At 42.1% G+C, this 23,778-nt stretch overlaps 1 protein-coding gene across 1 annotated transcript in view; it reads left to right on the top strand.

Moving 5' to 3' along the window:
- Positions 1–23,778, top strand: part of LOC147022328 (chitin synthase chs-2-like) — a gene marked incomplete at its 5' end in the record, with an annotated part of 284,439 nt that overhangs the window by 232,395 nt on the left and 28,266 nt on the right. Inside the window, 6 exons of the mRNA XM_085890495.1 lie at positions 2,114–2,398; positions 5,022–5,493; positions 7,350–7,381; positions 7,577–7,663; positions 14,889–15,010; positions 17,892–18,042. Of these exons, the coding sequence (XP_085746621.1) occupies positions 2,114–2,398; positions 5,022–5,493; positions 7,350–7,381; positions 7,577–7,663; positions 14,889–15,010; positions 17,892–18,042 (1,149 nt within the window). The remainder of the gene's footprint in view (positions 1–2,113; positions 2,399–5,021; positions 5,494–7,349; positions 7,382–7,576; positions 7,664–14,888; positions 15,011–17,891; positions 18,043–23,778) is intronic.

Below are 23,778 nucleotides of genomic sequence, written 5' to 3'. Positions count from 1 at the left end.
AAAATGGGGTGAAGCTCCAGGGATCTGTGGCATCCATGCTGAACTTATCAAGTCTGGTGGAAATGCTGTACTCATGCAGTTGCATACAGTTCTGTGCTCTGCCTGGAACACGGGCATCATCCCAACTGACTGGAAGAGGGGCCTTGTTGTCGCACTCTGGAAGGGGAAAGTGATTGCCAGGACTGTGATGACTACCAAGGGGTGATGCTGCTCTCAGTGCCGGGAAAGGTCATTGTTTGGATAATTCGTGATGGGGTTTGCCACCATCTGCTTGAGTACCAGCATCCAGAGCAATCAGGCTTTATACCAAAGTGGTCAATCATTGACGATATCCTTGCTCTTCGGGTCCTCACCGAATGCAGATGAGAGTTATGGCAGGGGCTGCTTGCAGCCGATGTTGATCTCTGCAAAGCGTTTGATTCAGTGAATCGGGATGCCCTCTGGAGGATTCTTGGTCTTCGTGGGGTGCCAACAAAATTGATCAATCTGATGTCTGAATTATACTCTGGCAATGAGAGTGCTGTGAGATGTGGTGATACCATCTCTGACTTATTTCTCATCATTACTGGAGTTTGTCATGGGTGTGGACTGGCTGCCACACTTTTCAGCACTTGTATGGACTGGATTCTGGGGAGGATTGTGGAGAGATCAAGCTGTGGTGCATCCTTTGGGAATGCCAAGATCTCTGACCTTGATTTCGCAGATGATGCAGTCATCTTTGCAGACACTCTGGATATCCTTTTGGGGGCCCTCGAGGTGCTGAATGAGGAGTCGGAGATGCTGGAATTACGGGTTTCCTGGGTCAAAACTAAGATCCATGCTTTCATTGACATCTTGTATGCAGCTATCCTGTCTGTACCTGTTTGAGGTGAGGGTGTTGAGGTCATGGAGAGATTCACTTACCTTAGCAGTGATATTTATGTCTCTGCTGTCTGTGGGCCAGAGGTCAATAGACATCTGGGTCAGGCCTGGGGAGTCATGGATTCACTGGATCATGGGGTGTGGCACTGTCGGTACCTGTGCAGGAGGACAAAAGTCTGAGTCTTTAGGTCCTTCATGCTTCCAGTTTTGCTCTTTGGCTGTGAGACTTGGACTCTGACCAGGGATCTGAGACAGAGACTTAATGCCTTTGATACCAGGTCTTTTCGGAGAATCCTTGGCTATCACTCGTCAGACTTTGTGTCCAACGAGTGATTGCTGAGAGAGACTCAAATGAGATTTGTTACCTGCATAGTCCATGAGCGTCAGCTGCGGCTGTGTGGACATGTGGCTCGTTTTCCTGACGCTGATCCTGCTCACCAGATTCTCTCAGCGAGGGAGCCTTGTGAGTGGAGGAGGCCAATGGGCCGACCACGTTCCTCGTGGTTGCAGCAGGTTGATCAGCATCTCAGGGAGATAGGGATGGGCCAGGCATTTGCCTAGGGGATAGCCAGACAGAGGCCCCTGGAGTACCGGCAGAAAGTGGACGTAGCAACGCGCTGATCCGGCGCATGCTCCCATACCTGACCTGACCTGATCCGACGCAGAACTCCGGACTCACCTGACAGCAACAGCCGCTTTAGCGCTGTCCGTCATATTTGAACCGGGCAACCGGAACAGTCTGACTGCTCTCACAATATTTTTTCAAGGTTATATCTGGTTGGTGTTTGACTTGTTTTATTTTCCACCTTTCTCAGTCCATGTGGCAGTCAGGTCAGGTCAGGTCAGGTCAGGTATGGGAGCATGCGCTGGAGCAACGCGTTTCTGCGTCCACTTTCCACCGATACTCCAGGGCCCTCCATCTGACAATCCCCCAGGCAGATGCCATGATATTCATGTCTCCGCTCGCTGTGAAGTTTTGGAATGAAGTGTTTTACGGTGGCCGGAGTGCAAATCCTGTCACCATCCTCCCGAAAGAAAAGGAACCCAACTGCAGGAGGATGTCCACAGACACAGTTGGGCACTAGCAATGGATGGCTGTTGGCTCACAATGGATGGCCTCTGCCCTTTGTCACAAGACTTTATTGGCATGTTGCAGTCTTCAACCTTATTTGTGGAAACTCGATTTTTTTGGGCTCTGAACGAGTTCACATGTTTTCTATCGCAAAGCTTTAAATTGTTTTTGTTTTTTTAGGTGAAGACCGCTGGCTCTGCACACTGATGCTGCAGCGTGGCTGGCGTGTCGAGTACTGCTCTGCAGCAGATGCATACACCAATGCACCACAGTACTTCAATGAGTTCTACAACCAGCGCAGACGCTGGGTTCCATCTGCACTTGTCAGCGTCTTTGACTTGCTCCACACTGCTGCACGTACGACCCGGCAAAATGCATCCATTTCCACCCCCTACGTTATGTACCAGGTCTTCTACACTGCATCATCATTGCTGGGACCTGCATCTGTATGCCTCTTAATATCTGGTAAATTCCTGCAAAAGCATCATGAACAGTGACATAAATTTATGAAGGGAGGTGATTCAATTCAGTATTTCAATTGTTACATTAGTGTGTTAATTTTATGTTGGAAGTTTCTCAGTGAGATATAGAAAGTAGGTGTATATTCACAAAAACGAGAAAGGTCAAAATGTAATCATATTAATAGGAGGCATGGGTCAAGTTTTCCATATAGATTTTAAAATAACAGTTTCCATAATTGTCTAATTCCATCGTTTTTCTTAGGGGTGGTTGGTAAATGTAAAAGTGTCTCCCATCATCTCAATAATTGTGGCTAAGTTCAATGAAGAATTAAAACTGTATTTAGAGGCTTGTTATTGGCAATCTGATTGATAGTGATGGACTTAGCCTTATACCTGGCAACCATTACTCTTCTGTGGAACTGTAATCTATACTATAAGAGCCATTTGTCTGTCCATGTGTGTGCCACCATTTTTCTCAGAGATGGCTAAATGGATCTTCGTCAAACTTTCAGAGGCACATCAGTGAGTGCCGGGGGGGGGGGGGCATTTTACACAAAAACAAAATCGAAAATTTAAAAGAAAATTAAGTTTGTTGGAATTTTTTTTTTAATCGCTCTATATTGCCAAAGCCATTTTGATTAATGACAGTTATATTCAAGTACACATATGTATAAATGAAAAACAATTTCCAGTCATTTCAATACAAATAAACCTCTTCCGCAAGCAGTTGAAGTTGGCGGTACATCTTCTCCTTCCTGAACGGCCCCACATTTATACATCAGGGGCAAAATTAACCGAGAAACATCAACGGCACATTCAGCAGCATCCATATGACGGATAACATCTAATTCCACTTAAAGTTACACTTTTACAATGCCTCTTGGCGAACACACAAGAGGTGTAAATGTAAACTATGAATACACAAGACTTTATTGTCATAAAAACAAAACATTACATTAAAATGAAACACACACACAGACATATATATATATATATATATATATATATATATATATATATATATATATATATATATATATATATGTACAAGAAATGGAAACGTACCAGGGTAGATGATGATAAGGGGTGGGTGGGGGGGTGGGGGGCGGGGTATGTAACAGGACTTTAGTGAAGTTGATTTTTAGCAGTTGACCCACAAAATATGTAACGGAGAAGAAAGTAAATACCCATAGATTTTTTTTACTCTCACCTGGAATGTAGTTCGGGGAGCTTATGGCATGGCACATCATCTGTCCATCCGTCCATCCACAAATTCTTTCAACTTCTTCTCTGAAACTACACATACAATTTCGATGAAACTTTACCGAAATTTTCATCACCATGCATGTACCAAAGTTTGTTCATAGCATTAAAAAAATCCGGCCCGAAGGGGTTCTATGGGGGTTCCCCCCCCCCACCCAAAGAGATATTTGCTTTTCTCTCAGAAACAACACGTACAATTCGGATGATACTTCACCGCAACCTTCATCACCCATGGTGTAACAAAGTTTATTCATAACATTAAAAAAAATTGGGCTCAAAGGGAGTGTAAGGGGGATTGCTCCCCAAAAGATATATTTGATTTCTTCTCTGAAACTACACATACAATACCGATGAAACTTGACGACAACCATCATCACCTGTGATGTACCAAAGATTGTTTATGGCATTAAAAAAAATCGGAGTCAAAGGGAGTCCGCAGGGGGGGTTGCCCCCCAAAATATGTATTTGTTTTCTTCTCTGAAACTACACACACAATTTCGAGGAAACTTAACCACACCTTTCATCACCCATGATGGACCAAAGTTTGTTCCTGGCATTAAAAAAAATTCCATACTTTTTCTCCATTACATATTTTGTGGGTTATCCATGCCTACCAGTGGTTCCCTGGTTATCTTATCTAGCCGCTACCATGTGAGTGCCTCGGGGTATTGTCCGTATGTTTTTTTTCTCTTGTTTTCTGGTCTCATGGTCATGGTCAACTTGACAGTTGCAATTCCACGGGGTTATCACAAATCTCATGGGATTATGAGTTGGACAGGTGAGGTTTTCTTTATTGCTCCACCAATGTATTACTCAACCAATCAGTGAGTCGAACCACCAATGCTTGTGAACATAAGTCAGATCAGTGATATTGTACATTTGGTTAGCATCAGCTTGGCCACTGGTTTCGTCCAATAATGAAGCCTGTGCAATTTTGCAACTCTTACATCATCAGTGCTCATTGTCCCAACATACGCATTCTGACACGTCAGTAGGAAACAGAGGTTTTGATATTCACCCCTCTGTCTCTGTGTCTGTCAATGTCTGTCTATCTGTCTATCTCTGTATTTCCAATGTGCCTTTAGAGAGTAGATGCTTGGAAGTTTTGCTGCAGGTGACTGATTGTCCCATTACCCTCGGGTACTTCAGTCTGGATTTATTGCTAATCACTAGTTATTAATTACTTAACTCACACCTTATCTATTGGTTGTCACTGAAACTTAGAGTAGTAATGCAGTAAAAGGAAAACTTTAGAAAAATTTTGGAGAGAAAAGATGCCTCAAAAACAATGAAATGGCAATAATTATCTTGTCTTGGACGATGTTTTTGATGTTTCACGAATTATCCCAATTGCCTCTTTGCAGGTGCACTTCATTATCTCTTCGATTTGAACGTGAACGTTTCTATTGTGCTTTCCATCATTCCACCTGCGTTTTTTCTGCTCATCTGCTTCAAAACAAAAGAATCGGTCCAGCTTAGCTTGGCCCTTGTCCTCACCATATTTTATTGCTTTTTCACGTTGACCTCCATATTGAAGATTTCAACTGACATGGTTGATAATGGACGTGTAAGTGTGATGGGGATCTTCTTCCTCGTATTAATCATCATCCACGTTGCAACCGCTCTGTTTCATCCCAAAGAGTTTTTTTGCATCATTCATGGCTTTATCTATGCCATCTGCGCCCCCTCTGGGTACCTAATTTTACTCATATACTCCCTCGTCAACATGAATAACGTTTCCTGGGGCACCCGAGAGATCAAACCACCAGATGAGTCGACGGCAGTAATTGAGAACGAAGACAATAAAGCCAAGAACAAGTGGCCATGGCAGAGAAGGTACTGGAAAACTGATTGTACCAAATACTGTTCCTGCTTGCCTTGGATGAATAGTTACAAATTGGTTGATTTCGATGAAGAATAGGCTTATCCATAGAATTAAAAAAAACTCAGTCTTTGCCTTTATCATTCCACAATAATCGATAAATGTTCTGTTTTACTGCACCGAATATCTGATGTTGTGTGTGTGTGTGTGTGTGTGTGTGTGTGTGTGTGTGTGTGTGTGTGTGTGTGTGTTTATACACAGTGTGTATATATATTTGGATGCAAAATCGAGGCTCATGGAAGAGCTAGAACACAGAATGCAGCAGAACAAAAGCAACAGCAGAAAGTGATGGGGGAAACACCAATAGCAGGGCGAAGGGACAAAGTAGACAGAGACGGACAAACAAGGGGTGTGAGTAAGAATGAGGCGTAGGGGACGGGTGCAGCGGTGGACAAGGTGGTTGCAGGAGCAAATGCTCTGGAAGGAAAAACTGGAAATTTGGAGAGGGTGGGTTTGGAAAGGGGGAAGGGAGGAGGGGTTCGGGGAAGAAAAGAACATGGTTTTGAATGGTGGGGGGGTGATCTTAAATTAAAGTGCAACATTTTAAAATGTATCTAAAAGTTTTTCAAGGAAGAAGAGTTTCATTCAAGAAAGATTTACTTTGGAGATATTGATGAAAGGAAGAGATAAAGAATTAAGGACAGGAAATAGAGGCAAATTGAGTTCATGTTTTGGAGTGAAGAATGGACTTTTTAAAATTTGTTTATTTTTGAAGTGAGAAAGGGGAATAGGATAACGTTGAGGAGGCTTAAAGGAAAATGCTTGGGAGAAAAAAAAAGCAGAATGAGGAATGCGGCATCAAGACAGACAGAATTTGCACGCCAGCTATCCAAGGTGTCGGCATGAGGAGCAACACTAACACAAATTCGATAATACAGCACAACAAGGTGCGATTTAACTTAGAAATTTGGACCAAAACACAAACAGCAACACAGGAAAAAATATAATGGAGATGCACGATGGATCCGGTCTGGAAAAATAGCTTTGATGAAGTAGGACAGGCTGCCAATTCAACCAAAGTGTGCAACAAACCCTGAAGTGGAAGGATGAGTAAACAAAAATTTTGAGGGTCATCTAGAGCTAAATTGTATTGGAGGGGTGGGGGGGGATTGATGCGGTTTTCAGTCACATGGTTCAGCAACCATATTGCTTTTAACATAAAACATTTTCTCCAAAACGGCTGAACAGATCGAGGCAAAACTTGACAGATATGATCGCTTATCCATGAGGAACAAAACGTTTTCCATGTATGATGTCATAGGTCACATGGTTTGGCAGCTATGGGTTTTTTTGAACAATAAACCTTTAAAAATCTTCTCCAGAACGGCTTGACAGATCGAGGGGAAACTTCACCCACATGTTCCACAAGACTTGAGGATACCATGGCGTTCACAAATAATTAATAGGTCTTGTGGTTTGGCAGCCATATTGCATTGAACAAAAATATTTTAAAAGTTCTTTCTCTTGAACCGCTTCATCAATCAACGTGAAACGACAGAGTTATGATCTTGCCGTCATGGCAAATACGTGTTCTAAATTTCAACCTGGTTGGACGTATGGTCTGACAGCCAGAATTATTTAATATTTTTGAATCTGGGTTCAGGGATGTAAATCAAACTTCGTTCAAGTATGTATGTTTAGTTTAATGATGTAATAATGTGGATGGATGCATATGTGGCAACATTGTGACATTGAAGAGTGCCATTCTAGTTTCTAATGTAAAAGCATCATCCTGAATTCTAATGAAGATCAAACTTTCAAATGCCATCAATTGATCTGTTTATTAATTGCATTTCACTTTACTTTTCAGGTTATACACACATGAACCCAAAACTCCAACAGGTGAGTATTTAAGGTGTGCCTTCATGTGAAAAGATCATTGTAAAGATGCACAAGGATCTATCTTTTTGTTACATCTGCAAAATATGGTGGAATTATTGTGCCACCCCACACTTTTCCCTATTCTCCTCAAATGACCATTTTTACATGGTTTTTTAATTTCCCTTTTCATCCTTATCCTGCCATGTCATTCTATAGCATCGGTGCTTTTACTTCAAGAGGAGAGTGCAAGACATTCGAGCATCACACAAAAGGATATCAGCGATGATTCAAATGCTTGTTTCGGTAAGTGCAGTCAATGGCTGTTTTGCACAAACATGAGGGAAGAACGGGTAATTTGAACGTAACCCGAAAATAACTTTCAGAATGTCATCATCCCGCCTTCAATCTTTCCATGGGCTATGCTTGTCAACATCTTATTTTTGGAGAGGAGTTCCCACAGAAACTCCCCCCACCCACCTTTACCGAAGCATTCATCACCCCCAAAAATATACTAAAGAAGTGTCAAGATGATGATTTGTGTTTTGCATTGAGTGAGCATGAGTCACATGATTTGGGACATCATATCTCAACCCTACCGTTTTTACCATTAGATGCCGGAATCCATTGGTTTCACTTCAGATTTAGGACCCATCGATTGAGATCCTCTGAATCCTCATGAGGGAACATGGATGGATGATCCTCTGGTGCCATCAGGCACATAAGGCTGCTGAGGAAATTTCATTGGCTATAGAACACAATCCTGGATAGTCCGCTCGACTGACTCATTCCCAGCAAGTTGGAAATCATTTTTCCGACCTTGGAAGGATGACAAGCTGAGCCAACCCACCTGGTGCTATTTTGGCACTGCTGGAGCTTGAACTCTAGACCTTAAGATTCCCAGCCAACCACCTTAACCCTAATGCCACTATCAAACTTGATAAAGAAATATATGCCGTGAAATCGGAAAAAAATTAATCTATTGTATTACCATTTCATACTAGTATTTATCATACTGTATATCACAATCAACATCAGCATTGCACACTGCATGGAAAAGAAATCCTTTCAATGGATCTAACTCTGGATCTAAGGAGTTTCCTTTGAGGAATTTTTCTAATCCAATGATGTACTAAATCCTGAATCGAAATATCATTGTGGCTGAACACCACTCAGCTCTCCTCCCTCCACTATTCATTTTGCAAAGCACTCAAAACAACAGCACATTGACAGAAGTCTGAAATTTTAACTCTCCATTGAAAAGTTCCATCGTTGTTCCAGTTGTAACCCATGATGTCATATTATCAAGACTCAGACTTCTTCATGAACACGAGTTACTCTCAATCAAGCCACTGCCATTCAATCACTCATTGGCTAGTAGTATTTTGGGAAAGTAACGTGGCATTTCTCAATGTCTGATGAGAGGGAAGAGGCTGCTGCCTGTTTATATGCGGGATAATGAATGTCATGGCAGAGGGTGGATAATGAATGTCAGCAAATAAATAAAAAGGATTTTTCAGAGAGATCAATGTTGAAGATTAAGAATTGGATGATGCTGAGAACACTGCCTTGGGGCATTCCAGCCTTGACAAGGAGAGGAAATGAGAAGATTCCGTTGAGAGCCACAAATTGGTGACAAGAGTGGAGGATGACAGGAAGCCATGTGTGGAGTTGGCCTTAGATGCTACAGGCAGAGTTTGGAGAGCAAGGTGGGATGTGATACCAGGCTGTATCCAAAGCTCGAGATATGTCTAGAGAGACAGCTCTGATCTCATGTCTGACATTGAAGGCCTCCATACATTGTTGAGAGAGTCGTTGTACCATATCCAAGGTACAGTGACCTAGGCCGCATCAAAATTTATGATCTGAGATGAGGTCATTGGAGAAAAGTAATGATTTTATGTCAACTGTGATGATGGAGTCAATGAACTTGCTTTTTTTGTATACATAGTCGAGGCTTCTTGAAGAGCCAGTCCACTGAATGGATCAGGACGTAACAGGATGCAAAAGGAACAGTAGAGAGAGGGGGGAAACAACAACACCAGAGTTTATGGCTTAGATAGAGGGAAACTTGGTCAAACAATGGGTGTGGGAAGGAATGGGGGGGGGCAGGAAAGGATGCATAGGATGGACAATCTGGATACAAAAGGAAAGACCAGAAAGTAGGAAACGACCGACCTGTCTGTGATGGTGAAGTGATTGGCCTATAGACTCGGCTTCATCGCTAGAGATTCCAATAATTTAAAGAACTTGGTTTTCATTGCATCAAGCTGAGCAAGATATGAGGCAGGGGAGCCAGCCCAGAGGGGAGAGCAGTTCTTCATCAAGCTGCAGCTGAAGGCCTTCTCGGTGGATAGGAATTAAAGTCTGCCAAGGAAGGACTTTGTACTACAGAGAATGCCCAGTCAGCGGCTGATTTTGGAAGCCAACTTTCAAATGTGGTTCGCTGATGATTGGAAGCAAGATTATACATCTATAGTTAAGAGGATCCATTTATTGCACCTTTTTATGTAATGCAATGATGTTAGCTGACTTTCAAGCAGATGGAAGATGACCGAGGGCAAATGAAAGTGTGAAAAGGGAAGAGAGAGGAAGTGCAAGAGCAGCAGAGCTGTTGTTTAGGATATGTGAGCCGATGCCATCCGGTCCAGTTGTAGAATCAAAGTTGAGGGATCCCAGAAACTTCTCCACCTTCTCAGGTGCAAATGACACAGAGTCCAGGAGCAGTTGGATGCAAGTGGGAAGGGTTGGTACAGAGGAAGAGAGAGAGGGAGAGAGAGAGAGAGAGAGAGAGAGAGAGAGAGAGAGAGAGAGAGAGAGAGAGAGAGAGAGAGAGAGAGAGAGAGAGAGAGAGAGAGAGAGAGAGGAGTTGGAGACACAAGAGTTGGAAGCAAACACAGAACTGAGGCATTCAGCCTTCTCATGAGTGGAATCAGCTGTGGTGCCATTTGAATACCGCCCCATGCAAAAATACCGCCCCATTTCTTTCCTGTAGTAATTCTTTGCAGATTACTGTAGTTGGACATGTTACCAACTATAGTATATGAAAGTACAACTCTCATATACTATAGTTCTAACTGGACCATCTTTGCTGGGGGAAGGCATGGAGGGGTGGCATACTCCATAGACAGACTTAACAAGGTGCCACCAGGTTTTAGAGGAGGGAGACAAGTTTGAGAGTTCATTCTTGATGTTGGAAAAATGTTGTTGTCGGGCTCTCCTTCAAGTGAACACACTTGTAGCGGACTTTGGGTAATGAGCTGAGATTGCCTTCAGTCAGGTATGCTTTCCAGGAAGAGAAGGCAAGTTGTTTCAGAGCAACTGCTTCACCATAGGATTCAGTGTACCATTGGTGGGAAGAAGGGTAGCATAATTGAAAACGAGATTGGATGAATCTGTGCATATGAGAGAGAAGGCTTCTGTGGAAGAATTCCCAGGCTGAGTTAATATCAGGAACAGTAGAGGTTACTCATCATCAGCAGTAGATATCTCGTCGCCAACTTGTGGCTCTCAAAGGAATCCTTTCATCTCCTGTCCTTATCAAGGTTGGCGTGCCCCAAGGCAGTGTTCACGGCACCATCCTATTCTTAATCTTCAACAATGACCTCTCTGGAAAATCCTCTTTATCTCTTTGATGATGACTTCACCCTTCTGCCATGACATTCATCATCTTTCATATAAATAGGCAGCAGCCTCTTCCCCAGCAGCATCAGACTGAAAAAAAATCACAAACTGGTCAAAGACTTGGAATATATATTTTAATCCTGCGACATCTCACACACTCACTTTCATATTTTCTCTCTTCCTCTCTCTCTCTCTCTCTCTGAAAGGACCATATGGCAAATCCTCCGATCTACTTTCTCAACAACCCTCTCAAAGAACTCAAGTCACTAAAACTCCTGGATCTCATGAAAAGACATGGCTGCTTGCAGTCCCTGCCAATCTACCTGAGTGAACTGCCAGACATGCTGGGGTTGAGGCAGCTCTCTGAGAATTGCCAGAGACATTGACTCTCACAAGCATATGATCAGATGAACCAATTGGAGCAGAGGAAAAGCAGGAGACATTTGCAAAGAAGTTTGTCATCACCAAGTCCAGAAGGGAGGATTGGCAATTGGGAGAAATCTGGGTTGGAAAGTTCACAGATTGAGTCAGTCCCATGGAGTCACAAAGGTCCTTTGCTGAAGTGCCATGGCTGGTGAGAGGTACCAACACCCAGCCAATTTCCATGGTGACAATTGAAATCACCACATTTGAGTAAGAGAGAGTGTGTTGATTGGTTAAATGTTGGTCCATTTTGTCTGAGAGAGCTGTAGATCAAGTCGTCACTCTTTGGAGGACAGTATAACATAGACAAACAAGAGGTGGGAACAGAGGGGAGGTCGCAGCAAAGGTTCTCCTGGGCATTGGAGATGTAAGATCAATGCATGAATATTGAGAAATAGAGTTCTTGATGAAGAGTGCAAATCTGCGACCAGGGAGGGATTCAGGCCTATCAAATGAGAAGAGACAATAGCCAGCAATTCTGTAGTCATCGACGTCCTGTGTGAGGAAGGATTCTTTTAAACAGATGATGTCTGGTTTATTAGCAGTGGCTTGGATTGATAGATCTGTCAGGTTGAAGAGGAGACCTTGGATGTTTGAGGGCCCACTGTTAGGGACATGGGAGGAGGTGATGGGAGGATGCAGGATTGGGGAAAGACTTTTTGGGGGCAGGGTAGAGGGAAGCATTGAGAGGGTGGGATGAGGAGGGATGCAGAAAGTGGGGGCATGAAGTGGAGGGATTCTGATTCCAAATTGGACAGAGATAAAGATCATTTGATGGGAGGTAAGAATTTTTGTTGAAGGCACGGAGAAAGGAGATGCTGTGTGTGCGGGAAAGAAGGTTGGTAGACTAAGTGCTTTGCTGACAGACATTTTGAGAAAATAATCTCTGTGACAAAAAAAAGAAGAAAGTAGAGAAATAGATCATGGTGAAGAATGGAGAAATACTGTGATGGAGAAATAAGGAAGGTGAAGCATTTTAAAATGTTTTATATGCTTTTCAAGGAATAAGGAAGAAGCATTGATATTCAATGAAGATTCACTTTGGAGATATTGAGAAAAGGTGAAATAAAAGGACTTGTCTTGAAAAAGGGGGAGAGAATAATGGACAACAAAGAAGTACAGGCAGGCCGAAATTAAAGTTAGACGGAATCATTGCGAAGTGAAAAAAAAAAATTTAATTGTTTGTTTTTCTTTGTTGGATAATGTTGAGGAGGTAAAAGTAAAATATCTGGGAATAAAGAAGTAAAACGAGGAATATGGAGACAAAGTTGGTCTTGAACAACACAAATACGAATTTGACATATACAGCACAAACAGCGTACGATTTAACATGGAATATATCAAAGGGATATAACAGAACAACTTGTGACACTAGATATATATATCTTCTTCTTCTTCTTCTTTCGGCTGCTCCCGTTAGGGGTCGCCACAGCGGATCATCCGTATGATCCGCATACTGATTTGGCATAGGTTTTACGCTGGATGCCCTTCCTGACGCAACCCTGGTCGCCTCTTACGACACAGGGATAAGGTACACCTATTTTAACCGTGGTATACACCGGCCCAGTATACTGGTACTCATTTCGCCGACCTCGGAAGGATGACAGGCTGAGTCAACCCCCTGGTGTATTAATTCAGTGGCCCAATGGGGCTTGAACTCAGGACCTCTTGGATCCCAAGCTGCTGCCCTAACCACTGCGCCAACACCAGGCATACACTAGATATATATATATATATATATATATATATATATATATATATATATATATATATATATATATATATATATATATATATATATATATATATATATATATATATATATATATATATATATATATATATATATATATATATATATATTTTGCCTCTTCTGTCCACTCAACTCCCTCATCCTTACTCATGTCCCACGTGTCCACATGGTGAAAGCTGGGTCTGAGAATAAAAAATAACATTATCTCACGGCTCACATTACATTCTCTAATCTGTCTCTACAACCTTGTGCCATGTCTGTCCCATTCCCATGTGACTAAGTAAGATTAGATAGATAAGATTCACAGTGATTCCGAACAGGGGATTTAACTCTGTATTCAGAAAAGAACTTTATATTACCGTGTGTGTGTGTGTGTGTGTGTGTGTGTGTGTGTGTGTGTGTGTGTGTGTGTGTGTGTGTGTGTGTGTGTGTGTGTGTGCGTCCTTCTCTCTCATTCTCTCTTCCTCTCCCTCTTTTCCACCCTCCCACTCTCTCTGTTTTAACAAACCTTTTGTTCATAAAAACCTGCAGTGGGTCATTCACGATAAGGAATCTCGCCATTAAGCGTGATTGAATTGGCTTTAAAAATCTGGAAACAGGCTGATTGGGAAATGCGCATTTAATGTGCTATTAATCTATTAACTCAACACCTCTCATTCGTGTCATCGTCCACCATGGTTATATCAGAACGAGCTGATTCGTCACATGGTCATGGATTGTTTAACTGCAATATGGGGCAGTTCAAAAATTACAAAACGTTTTTTTTTGGGGGGGGGAGGTGCGTACGGGTTTGATTAAACCTATTAATAATTTTTATTCAACATGTGATTACATTTTTCGGGGTCCCTCATCATCATGAACACTCGATCCAAACAAAGCCAATGGAAATCTGATGCGACAAATCCAGACAGTGTATAATCAGCAGAGGCCCACAAGAAAACAAAGATGGTGGCCATATCATTTTGTCTGGGTGCCATGATGGGTTGAGTCAAGTGACAGATGTGGGTGTGGTCCAGCAGCTGTCCGACCAATGGGTGCACATTTCAAAAATTGAACCCCAACAACAACAGCGATGTGGAGCTCTTGTAGACCTGTGATATGTCGCAGGTAAAAACACGATTAATGCTGTTTGGAAACTTAGCTTTAATGAGGTGGAAGTGACAGCGGCAGATTCGACATGGAAAAATCCCTGTACCGGAAAAGACAGTTCGTTACACCTTGCTCTTCCATGAGCCTCACTCCTGTTAAGAAAATTATATCGAGGATGTTTTTTTTTTACAGTAGTGAAGGCTCATGTGAGAACTGAAGCCGGTGGGTAGTGTGCAACCTTACTGACAGGTATGAAAGGTACAGTTCAATGCATCACACACTACAGGTTATGGAGTCACAAATAGAAAGAAGAAAATGACGCATCGGTTGGCCTCTTGGGGGGGGGGGGCTCAAGAATGTCAGTGTCATGGACACCCACCCAAAAGCGGGTGTTTGGGATGGGATCGAAAATGTTAAAATTTCCATTGGGCATTTATAAGAAGAAAATGTTTGAAAACACCTGTTTGAAGAGAGAAAGGTGTCGAAGAAATGGGAAAATTGAAAAGTAATATGTTGTAACAGAATATTGTTCTATCTCTGTCATTCACAAGTCAACTTGAGATTTTAAAGAAACCTTAGGAAAAATGTATGCTTTCTTTTAATACTTCACAAGCAAATATCATTCAAACAAATTTATTTCAGATTGTGTTGAACACGCTGAAGAGGAATACCAAACACTACTTTTGAAATACCAGGAATTGAAAGAAAGGCTGGAAGCACTTGTGGAAACTGCCAGAAACATTGTTGTGCAATATGAGGATGAGGTAAGTTGCTCGGAGCCATCTCTTTATTACAAATTGAAAATGTCTTCAACTATGACCACCTTACACCTCACCCCTCTTGTGACACTTGCTTGCGCAGGTCCAAACCACCCCTCCCATAACCCATCCCTTCCACCTCCCTTTGTATACATTGCTTGTTGTGTCCAATTGTTTCCTCGCTTCCGCACTGTCAAGTCACACGTTCCATCATCTCGATCTGAAAAATATAAATAAGGTAGGCCTCAAATTAAACTTAATCACTTTATAAATACCAGAATAGACAGTTATATACTTAAAACAGACAAATAAAGATCCGTCGATATTTTTGGTCAAAATACTCCAAATAGAATGTAATATAAATATCGATGATTATGATTTGTACGTACAATCCCACACCCCTCCCACCACCATATCCACCATGCACACACTAACCTGAACTGCCTCACCCACTCGCGTCAGGTCAGGTATGGGAGCATGCGCCGGAGCAGCGTGTTGCTGCATCTACTTTCCGCCGGTACTCCAGGGACCTCCGTCTGGCCATCCCCCAGGCAGATGCCTGACCCATCCCCATCTCCTTGAGATGCTGATCAACCTGCTGCAACCACGAGGCACATGGTCGACCCATTGGCCTCCTCCACACATGATGCTCCCTCACTGAGAGAATCTGGTGAGGAGGATCAGCATCAGAAAAATGAGCGACATGTCCATACAGCCACAGCTGACACTCATGGACTATGCAGGTAACACATCTGAAATGAATCTCTCTCAGAAACCGCTCGTTGGACGTAAAGTCCAACCAACGATAGCCAAGGATTCTCCAAAGAGACCTGACACCAAAGGAATTAAGTCTCTGTCTCAGATCACTGGTCAGAGTCCAAGTCTCACGTCCATAAAGCAAAACTGGAAGCACCAAGGACCTGAAGACTCAGACTTTTGTCGTCCTGCACAGGTACTGTTAGTGCCACACCCCATGATCCAGTGAATCCATGACTCCCCAGGCCCAACCCAGACGTCTATTGACCTCTGGCTCACAGTCAGCAGAGACATTAATATCACTGCCAAGGTAAGTGAATCTCTCCGTGACCTCAACATCCTCACCACAAACAGGTACAGACAAAATAGCAGCATCCAAAATGTCAACGAAAGCCTGGATCTTAGTTTTGACCCAGAAAACTCGTAATCCCAACGGCTCCGACTCTTCATTCAGCACCTCAAGGGCCCCCAAAAGGATATCCAGAGTCTCTGCAAAGATGACTGCATCATCTGCAAAATCAAGGTCAGAGATAATGACATTCCCAAACGATGCACCGCAACTTGATCTCTCTGACATCCTCCCCAGAATCCAGTTTATACTAGCGCTGAAAATTGTTGGGGCCAGTACACACCCCTGACGAACTCCAGTAACAACAGGAAATATGTGAGAGATGGTATCACCACAACTCACAGCACTCTCAGTACCACAGTATAGTTCAGACATCAGATTGATCACTTTGGTGGCACTCCACAAAGACCAAGAATCCTCCAGAGGGCTTCCCGATTCACTGAATCGAACAGTTTGCAGAGATCAACAAAGTCTGCAAGCAGCCCCTGCCGAAACTCTCGTCTGCGTTTGGTGAGGACCTGAAGGACAAGGATACGGTCGATCTTTGACCTCTTTAGTGTAAAGCCTGACTGCTCTGGACGCTGGTGCTCAAGCAGATGGTGGTGAACCTTCTCAAGAATTATCCAAGCAAAGACCTTGCCCGGCACTGTGAGCAGCATCACCCTCGGTAGTTGTTGTACTCCTGGCGATCACCCGTTCCTTTCCAGAGAGGGACAAGGCCACTCTTCCAGTCAGTTGGAATGATGCCTGTGTTCCAGGCAGAGCACAGAACGTCATGCAACAACAAGAGTAAAGCATTTCCACCCACCTTGAGAAGTTCAGCACGGATGCCACATAGGGGCAGTAACACCCCCGACATCCAACTCAACAGATGGTGGATCAACCTGGTACAGCTGCTCAAAGTAACCATCCAGCTGGCCTTCACTTTGGACTTCTCTTTCAAGCGTCCACCGCCCTCTGCTCTAACTGCAGTACACCACAAGACGGGCTTGAAGGAACGCAATGCGCAAATTCCCCTGTCAGCAGAACGAGAATCACCTGACCACAGGTGATGCTCTACTCCTTCACATATTCTTCGCACATAGGCCTCCTTGTCCACCCTCAGCACATGTATAGTTTTATACCTCAACTCCCTCAATAGCTCAGCTCAGCTCACTTCCACATGTAATAAATACATGTTCACTTAATTAAATATCTGGGGTAAGGAATATTGTCATCCAATTTATCACTTGCAGTGAACACTGCAACGAAAAAAACCTGTTAATTTCATCACCAAATATGACTTCTTCACAACGTAATGACATATTCATTCAAACATTTTGTTCATTGGACATGATTTCTTGCACTGCAATTCATCAGAGTTGTAGTCATGGACCAGTAATGAGTGTCCTCGCTTCTAAGCTGTCTGTTCTTGATTTTGAGTCACTGCGAAATTAGATTCTATAAACTCTTCCCTTCGACAGCACCCTATCATGTTGAGGTGAAAATAGCCCTTTGTGTTTTCGGCAGAAGTAGAAATTTCAGCCCATTTGATGGCCAGATTTAAAATTCCTGTGGGAGTGACATGTGGGGGTTCACAGGTTGTTTTCTTCACTTAGAATAATTCCTAAGGGTCCTTCAAGCACAAACATTCGAAGGGGAATCGGATGCATCATTTTTCGCTCATTATCAAGTCTTGAATGCATTTCACGAAATAACATGCAGACAATATTGTTGGTTTCTTTCACCATTCCTGAAGAACGCCACACAAATTTATCCTTTTGAAACTGTCAATTTCAACAGACATTTCTGGAAGACAATAATATTCCAGAAGATTATGCAGACCTGAAGGAAAAATATGACGAGCTCATGAAGCGGAACGATGACCTGGAAAAGGAGTATGAAGATGTCGAAGAATACTTTACAAATATAGCCACATTAAACAAAGGCGAAGGTAAGGTATCAGAGCAACTCTGATTGTTTAAATGTCAGATAAACAAGATAAACGCACTTGTCTATATACTGAAAACAAAATGATACATTTGTTGTTCAAAATAAATAAATATTTAGCCCTGGAAATGAAAACAAAGTTGTTTATCTCAACATTCTGTCCATATACATTTGTTCCCTTTGTCCTTCTCCCTCTAGATCCCTCAGGTCAATACTTTTCCCTCATATCTGTACTTGTACATTATCAAATGAATATCTATTACACATGTTTTTAGTCAATTTAAGATTATAATATCACAAGTCATAAAAACATTTTTGAAACGCAAAAGGATGTAGGGATGTTCCTCCAAAAGTATGTAAACAAGGGAGGGATGGTCACAAGAAATGATCATGTGAAACCATCCCTACATCTTTCTTTGAATTGTGGTTGTCCCGAGAAAAGACACTGTGTGCATGCGTGCGTGCATTCGTTCGATCAATATGACTTTGTCTTTTTTTGGGACAACCATTCCAATTCCTTCATGAAGGAATGTAGTTTTGCTTACTTTTCGTGTAATCCTTTCAAGATATTAAAATTAAAATAGCAAAGGATGCTGCACCAAGTAAAACTCTGTCAGATGGTACTAGAGTTATTGCCATTGATAGAGGCAGCTCAGAAATACACCATCTGAAGATTATTATTATTATTATTATTACTCGCAGATTTACCCGGCATTGTGTGGGAAGAGAAAATTGATTAAGTAACACTTCGTAGCCAATCACAAAGACTGATTAATTGATTGGCTGATTGGATCTCTGTTTCAATTTCTGCTTACATCCATCCCGGAATACGTCTGAATAAGAAGACATCTGAATTAAAACGGCTTTGCATTTTGAATGTTTATTTTGATCTTCTTTTTTGTGTTGTTGTATATCATTCGCAATTAAGCATCTAAAAAGGCACATGTTCAAGCACATAGATGTAATAATCATGTTGTATATGAGTACTTTTCCCATTAAAGGGTTATAACAATACATTGTGCTCTATGCTAAAAACATTTACTTTTTGAAGTTAATTTTCAATCAAGGTTAATTGGCAACATTTTAATTTAAATATTTATCACCCTTAAACCTATTATGCTAATTTTGGAGAAATTTGCATCCACAGTACTTTTTTTTTCGACATTATTATACTTCCACCACGATTTTGTGCGTTTATTCCCTTTTAAATTCATTACCTCTGCCACCGAAGGTGAAGGAGGTTATGTGTTCACCCCTTTTAGGTAGTCGATCTAGTCTACCCTTATTATCAGTATTTCCTTCGATATGTATGTCTGTTCGGTCCAGTGCTCCGTTAATACAATGGAAATTTCGATGAAACTTGGTTGGTAGGTTCATACCATGACCTAGTTGTGTGCAACTGAGAACCGTTGCTATGGACCCATCCGTTGCCGAGCAACGGACCTTTGAAATTTTCAAAAAAAATCTCAAAAATTAATTTTTTCGAAAATTAAAAATTGGGCTTAGAGCGACTGTGGGCAGTATATTCAGCCATATTGTCAAAAATTTCCAGCCGGATCCTATGAAAACTGTCGGAGAAGAGACTTTGAATGAACCCTGGTCGAAAACAATAAAAAAACGAAGTTCATTATATCTCAGAGACTATGAGTCAGATATACATGAAACTGGTATGGTAGGTTCATGGTATGTCCAAGTTATGTGTGAGAAAGAACCGTTGCTATGGACCCCTCCGTTGCCTAGCAACGGTCGAAAAACTTCTAAATGTTGGGGTATTTTAACGAAAAAACAATCTGCAGCATTAACCCTTGAAGCTCGAATCATGAATTTTATTGTGCTTAATCCTCAGGTCATTCCCCATCGAACGGGCCCATTGCGTCAGGTTCTATTGGGTAGTCGACTACCCATGTCCGCCTACCAGCTTGTCTGTTTGTTTGTTTGTTTGTTTGTCTGTTTTGTTTGTGTGCAGGATATCTCAAAAAGTTGTGAACGGATCCGGATGAAATTTTGTGGACATGACAAGGACGAACTGATTAGATTTTGGTTAAGATCCGGATCCGGATCTGGCTTCTACAATTTTTAAAGTGATTCTTCACCATTGACAGATAGTGCTAAACCAATATATATATATATATATATATATATATATATATATATATATATATATATATATATATATATATATATATATATATATATATATATATATATATATATAGCACAATATCTCAAAAAGTTGTGGACAGGTTGGATGTGTAACAAGGACGAATTGATTAGATTTTGGTGAAGATCCGAATCCCGATCTGGATACGAGAATGATTTAATATTTAAAGTGATTCTTCACCATTGAGAGACATAGTAATGATATTTCAAAAATGAATTGGACCTGATATGTTCTCGTGGATCAGGCATTACGTGGCGGAGGTATGCGCTATACCGAGTGCCCTTCTCGTTTTCTCTGCAACCGCTTATCCTCTTGAGATGAAATTCATCATCCTCAACTACTCATGTATAATTTTAAAATGATAATTATAATGTCATCGGTTTTGTGGTGTGGCAGCCATGTTGGAAAAAAAATTGAAACTGGCCACATGTCCTGTGTCTGATCAAAGTGGGTTTGTGTCAAAGTGGGGGGTGGTGTATAGCCCGACCCCCCTCTCCAAACTCTAACCCCCCCCCTCCCCATTCCTCTCTTCCTTATTTATTCTTCAACTCCTCAACCCCCTCTACCCCAATATCTACCTCTCCCCCTCCCCAACCACAAGCATTCTCTTCCCCCTCCTCCGACCCCAAGAAATCATTCTCTTCCCCGACCCCAAGAACTCTTCCCCCACCCCCACCTCCAATTATCTCCCTCCCCCACCCTTACGCAACCACAAACACTCTCCCTCACCTTTCAATCTCCAACCGTCCCCCCTGCCCCCAACCTTCAACTCTCCCATCCTCTAACCTCCCCCCTTTAACACCCCCCCTCCCACTCCAACATTCTTCTCCACCCCCCAACAAAGCGAGGTTGTATCAAAGCGTGATTGTATCAAAGCGGGGTGGCTTGGGACCCAGTCATAACTGCCTGCAGTTATAAAGTGGCACGTCAAGTTCTATATTATTTTTACCCAGGAGGGAAAGGGGTTTTGATTGACATGGGATGTTATAAAAGGCTGTGACCCATAAATGAAATCTATATACATCTGGGATCACATTCTAGGTTCACAACGTTGGCAACTAGCTGCAAGAAAAATGTGGACAACCCCTAACCACCATGGCCATACCTGCAAAAAGGGTGCTTTTTGTGGTCATCATCAATCCTGGTTTATCTGTGTCTCTCAAGTATAAAACAGGTTTCAAACAACCCAAATATATCGTAAACAAGTAAAAAAGACATAAAATGTCATAGCCCCCGGTGTTTTAGTAATTTTGCTGTCCGGAGTTAAGGGCTTGCCCATATTTATGAACAACTAAAATGGCCGCCAGTCTACGAGTCGGCCATCTTTGATCAGATCGCAAAATAAAGTTAGCTGCACGTGTATACCATAATGTACAGTGCTTTTGCGTAGTTTGAACAAAATCAGACCATGCATGTCTGAGAAATGGTTGGGGACACATTTAAGTTACAAAATAGCCGTGAGTCGGCCATCTTGGATCTGATCTCAAAAAAATTGACGTGCACATGTAAGCCATCATTCATTATTTGTGTGCCAAGTTTGAACAACAATGGTTAGTGCATGTCTCAGAAATGGTTGAGGGCATGTTCAATCCCAGGTTTTTGTTTTTACAACTAAAATGGCCACCAGTCTATCAGTCGGCCATCTTTGATCAGATCGCAAGTGAAGTGCACATGTATGCCGTCATGTACTGTGCTTGTGCCAAGTTTGAACAAAATCGGACCATGCATATCTGAGAAATGGTTGGCGACACATTTAAGTGACAAAATGGCTGTCAGTAGGCCATCTTGGATCTGATCTCGATAACAAAAATGACGAGCATATTCATTATGTCATTCATTATGTATGTGCAAAGTTTGAACGAGATCAGTAAAGGCATGTCCAAGAAATAGTTGAGAACGTGTTCAACACCGGGTTGTTTTTTTTTATTTTTACATCCAAAATTGCTGCCAGCCGGCCATCTTTGGTCGCATCGCGAAACAAAATTATGTGCATATGTATACAATCATGTATTGTCTTTGTGCCAAGTCCGAATAAAATCGGTCTATACATATCTGAGATATGGTTGCACACGCGCGCACATGAAAATTGAGACCAAATCCATAAGCCCCAGTTTCGGACTAAATCCAACGGGGGCTAATAATGTATTATCTATGCACCACATGCAACACCAAAGCAAGGCATGTCATGTGACAAGTTATTAAATACTGATTTCAAAGGCTTTTTGTGAATTTATTCTTAATTTTTTAATACAATGTTGAAACATTTATTTTATATATCTACAAGTTGAAAATGTTTTGCTTAATATTGTCAGTATGTCTTCTGTATTACTTAATCAAATGTATCTGCCTTTGTGAAATGAACAAAAGTACAGGGAAGTGCTGCGACTGTACATCCGAGCGAGCTGTTAGTTGTCATTGTCTGATTCACAGCTGCTTTCATATGTGGCAGTGCACGTGCTCAACTGCACTTATTCCTGGATCCCTGGCAGACAACCAATATAGCAGGGAATGTTCTTCTTGTTGCATCAACGCTTTCTGTTGCAGCCCCCTTTCTGCACCCACAGGATATTGTCTTTGTCATCTGCTGTGACCAGGCTGATTGGGTGGCACTGGTACAAACTTGCCATCATCCAAAGTCCACCCATAGTCTTGACGTGGTTTTATTTTAGACTTGCTAATATGCACAGTCTTGTCCAACACAGTCGCCAATGCTGGGCGTCGCAGATGTTGGATAAATGCATCTTCCGTGGTGGGCAGGAGCTTTAGCAGTGTTGATTTATTGCTGATCAGAGCTGAACCCCTGTCTGATCCTGATGTTAATCATGATCAAGGACTTGCTGTGCATGTCTGGTTGAACACATGATCGGCAGTGGCTATGCCCAGTAGGGTAAGTACAGCAGTTGTTGTGACATGATGAGGGCAGTCTCTGTTGTTGGCTGGTCAACCATCACTCTTCAGCATTCTTGTTACTTCGGTGCTTTGTTACAGAGCAGCGTAGCTGTGAAGTTAAAAATTGAGTCAGGAACTATCTGCTTCGCAGCATCGAAAGAAATGTCAGTGGACAGTGCATCTTGTCTTGTTCTTTTGCTTGGAATCTGCTCCGAGTATCTTCGCAGAACGTTGTGGTTTATGATGCTTCTCAACCTCATGTAGTTTTATTTCCAGATCATTCAGGTTCTTAAGGGTGTCACCGAGAGTTGCAGTTGATGCACAAATGAAGCCCAATCTGCTGCTTTGGCTGATGATGGAAATTTGCTTGCCAGAGTGCTGTTGCAGCTTCCATTTTAGGCAGCTTGATCGGTATTCATCTACAGTCTTGACCCCCAACCCATGGAGAATGGCTCTATACTGATGTCACAGTGACTTTCAGGAAGCCACACATCTCTTGAAAGAGAGGGGGGGTCTTTAACTGCTATACCAGACGAGTGAACATGATGTCATACATATTTTGTTGCGCAAATATTCCAGTCAAGAGGTGCTGAGCTTTGAGTATGACCATGCATAGCACATGTCATTAGCTATCATATCATGTCCTTGTCCAATGAGACTCATCAGAACATCTTCTCTGTTCAGCTTCTT

The sequence above is a fragment of the Eptatretus burgeri genome, chromosome 8 (genome assembly GCF_056783735.1).
Source record: "Eptatretus burgeri isolate ZD-2024b chromosome 8, Ebu_testis_v1, whole genome shotgun sequence".
NCBI classification, from domain to species: Eukaryota; Metazoa; Chordata; class Myxini; order Myxiniformes; family Myxinidae; genus Eptatretus; species Eptatretus burgeri.
This window is presented reverse-complemented; position numbering and strand designations above follow the sequence as displayed.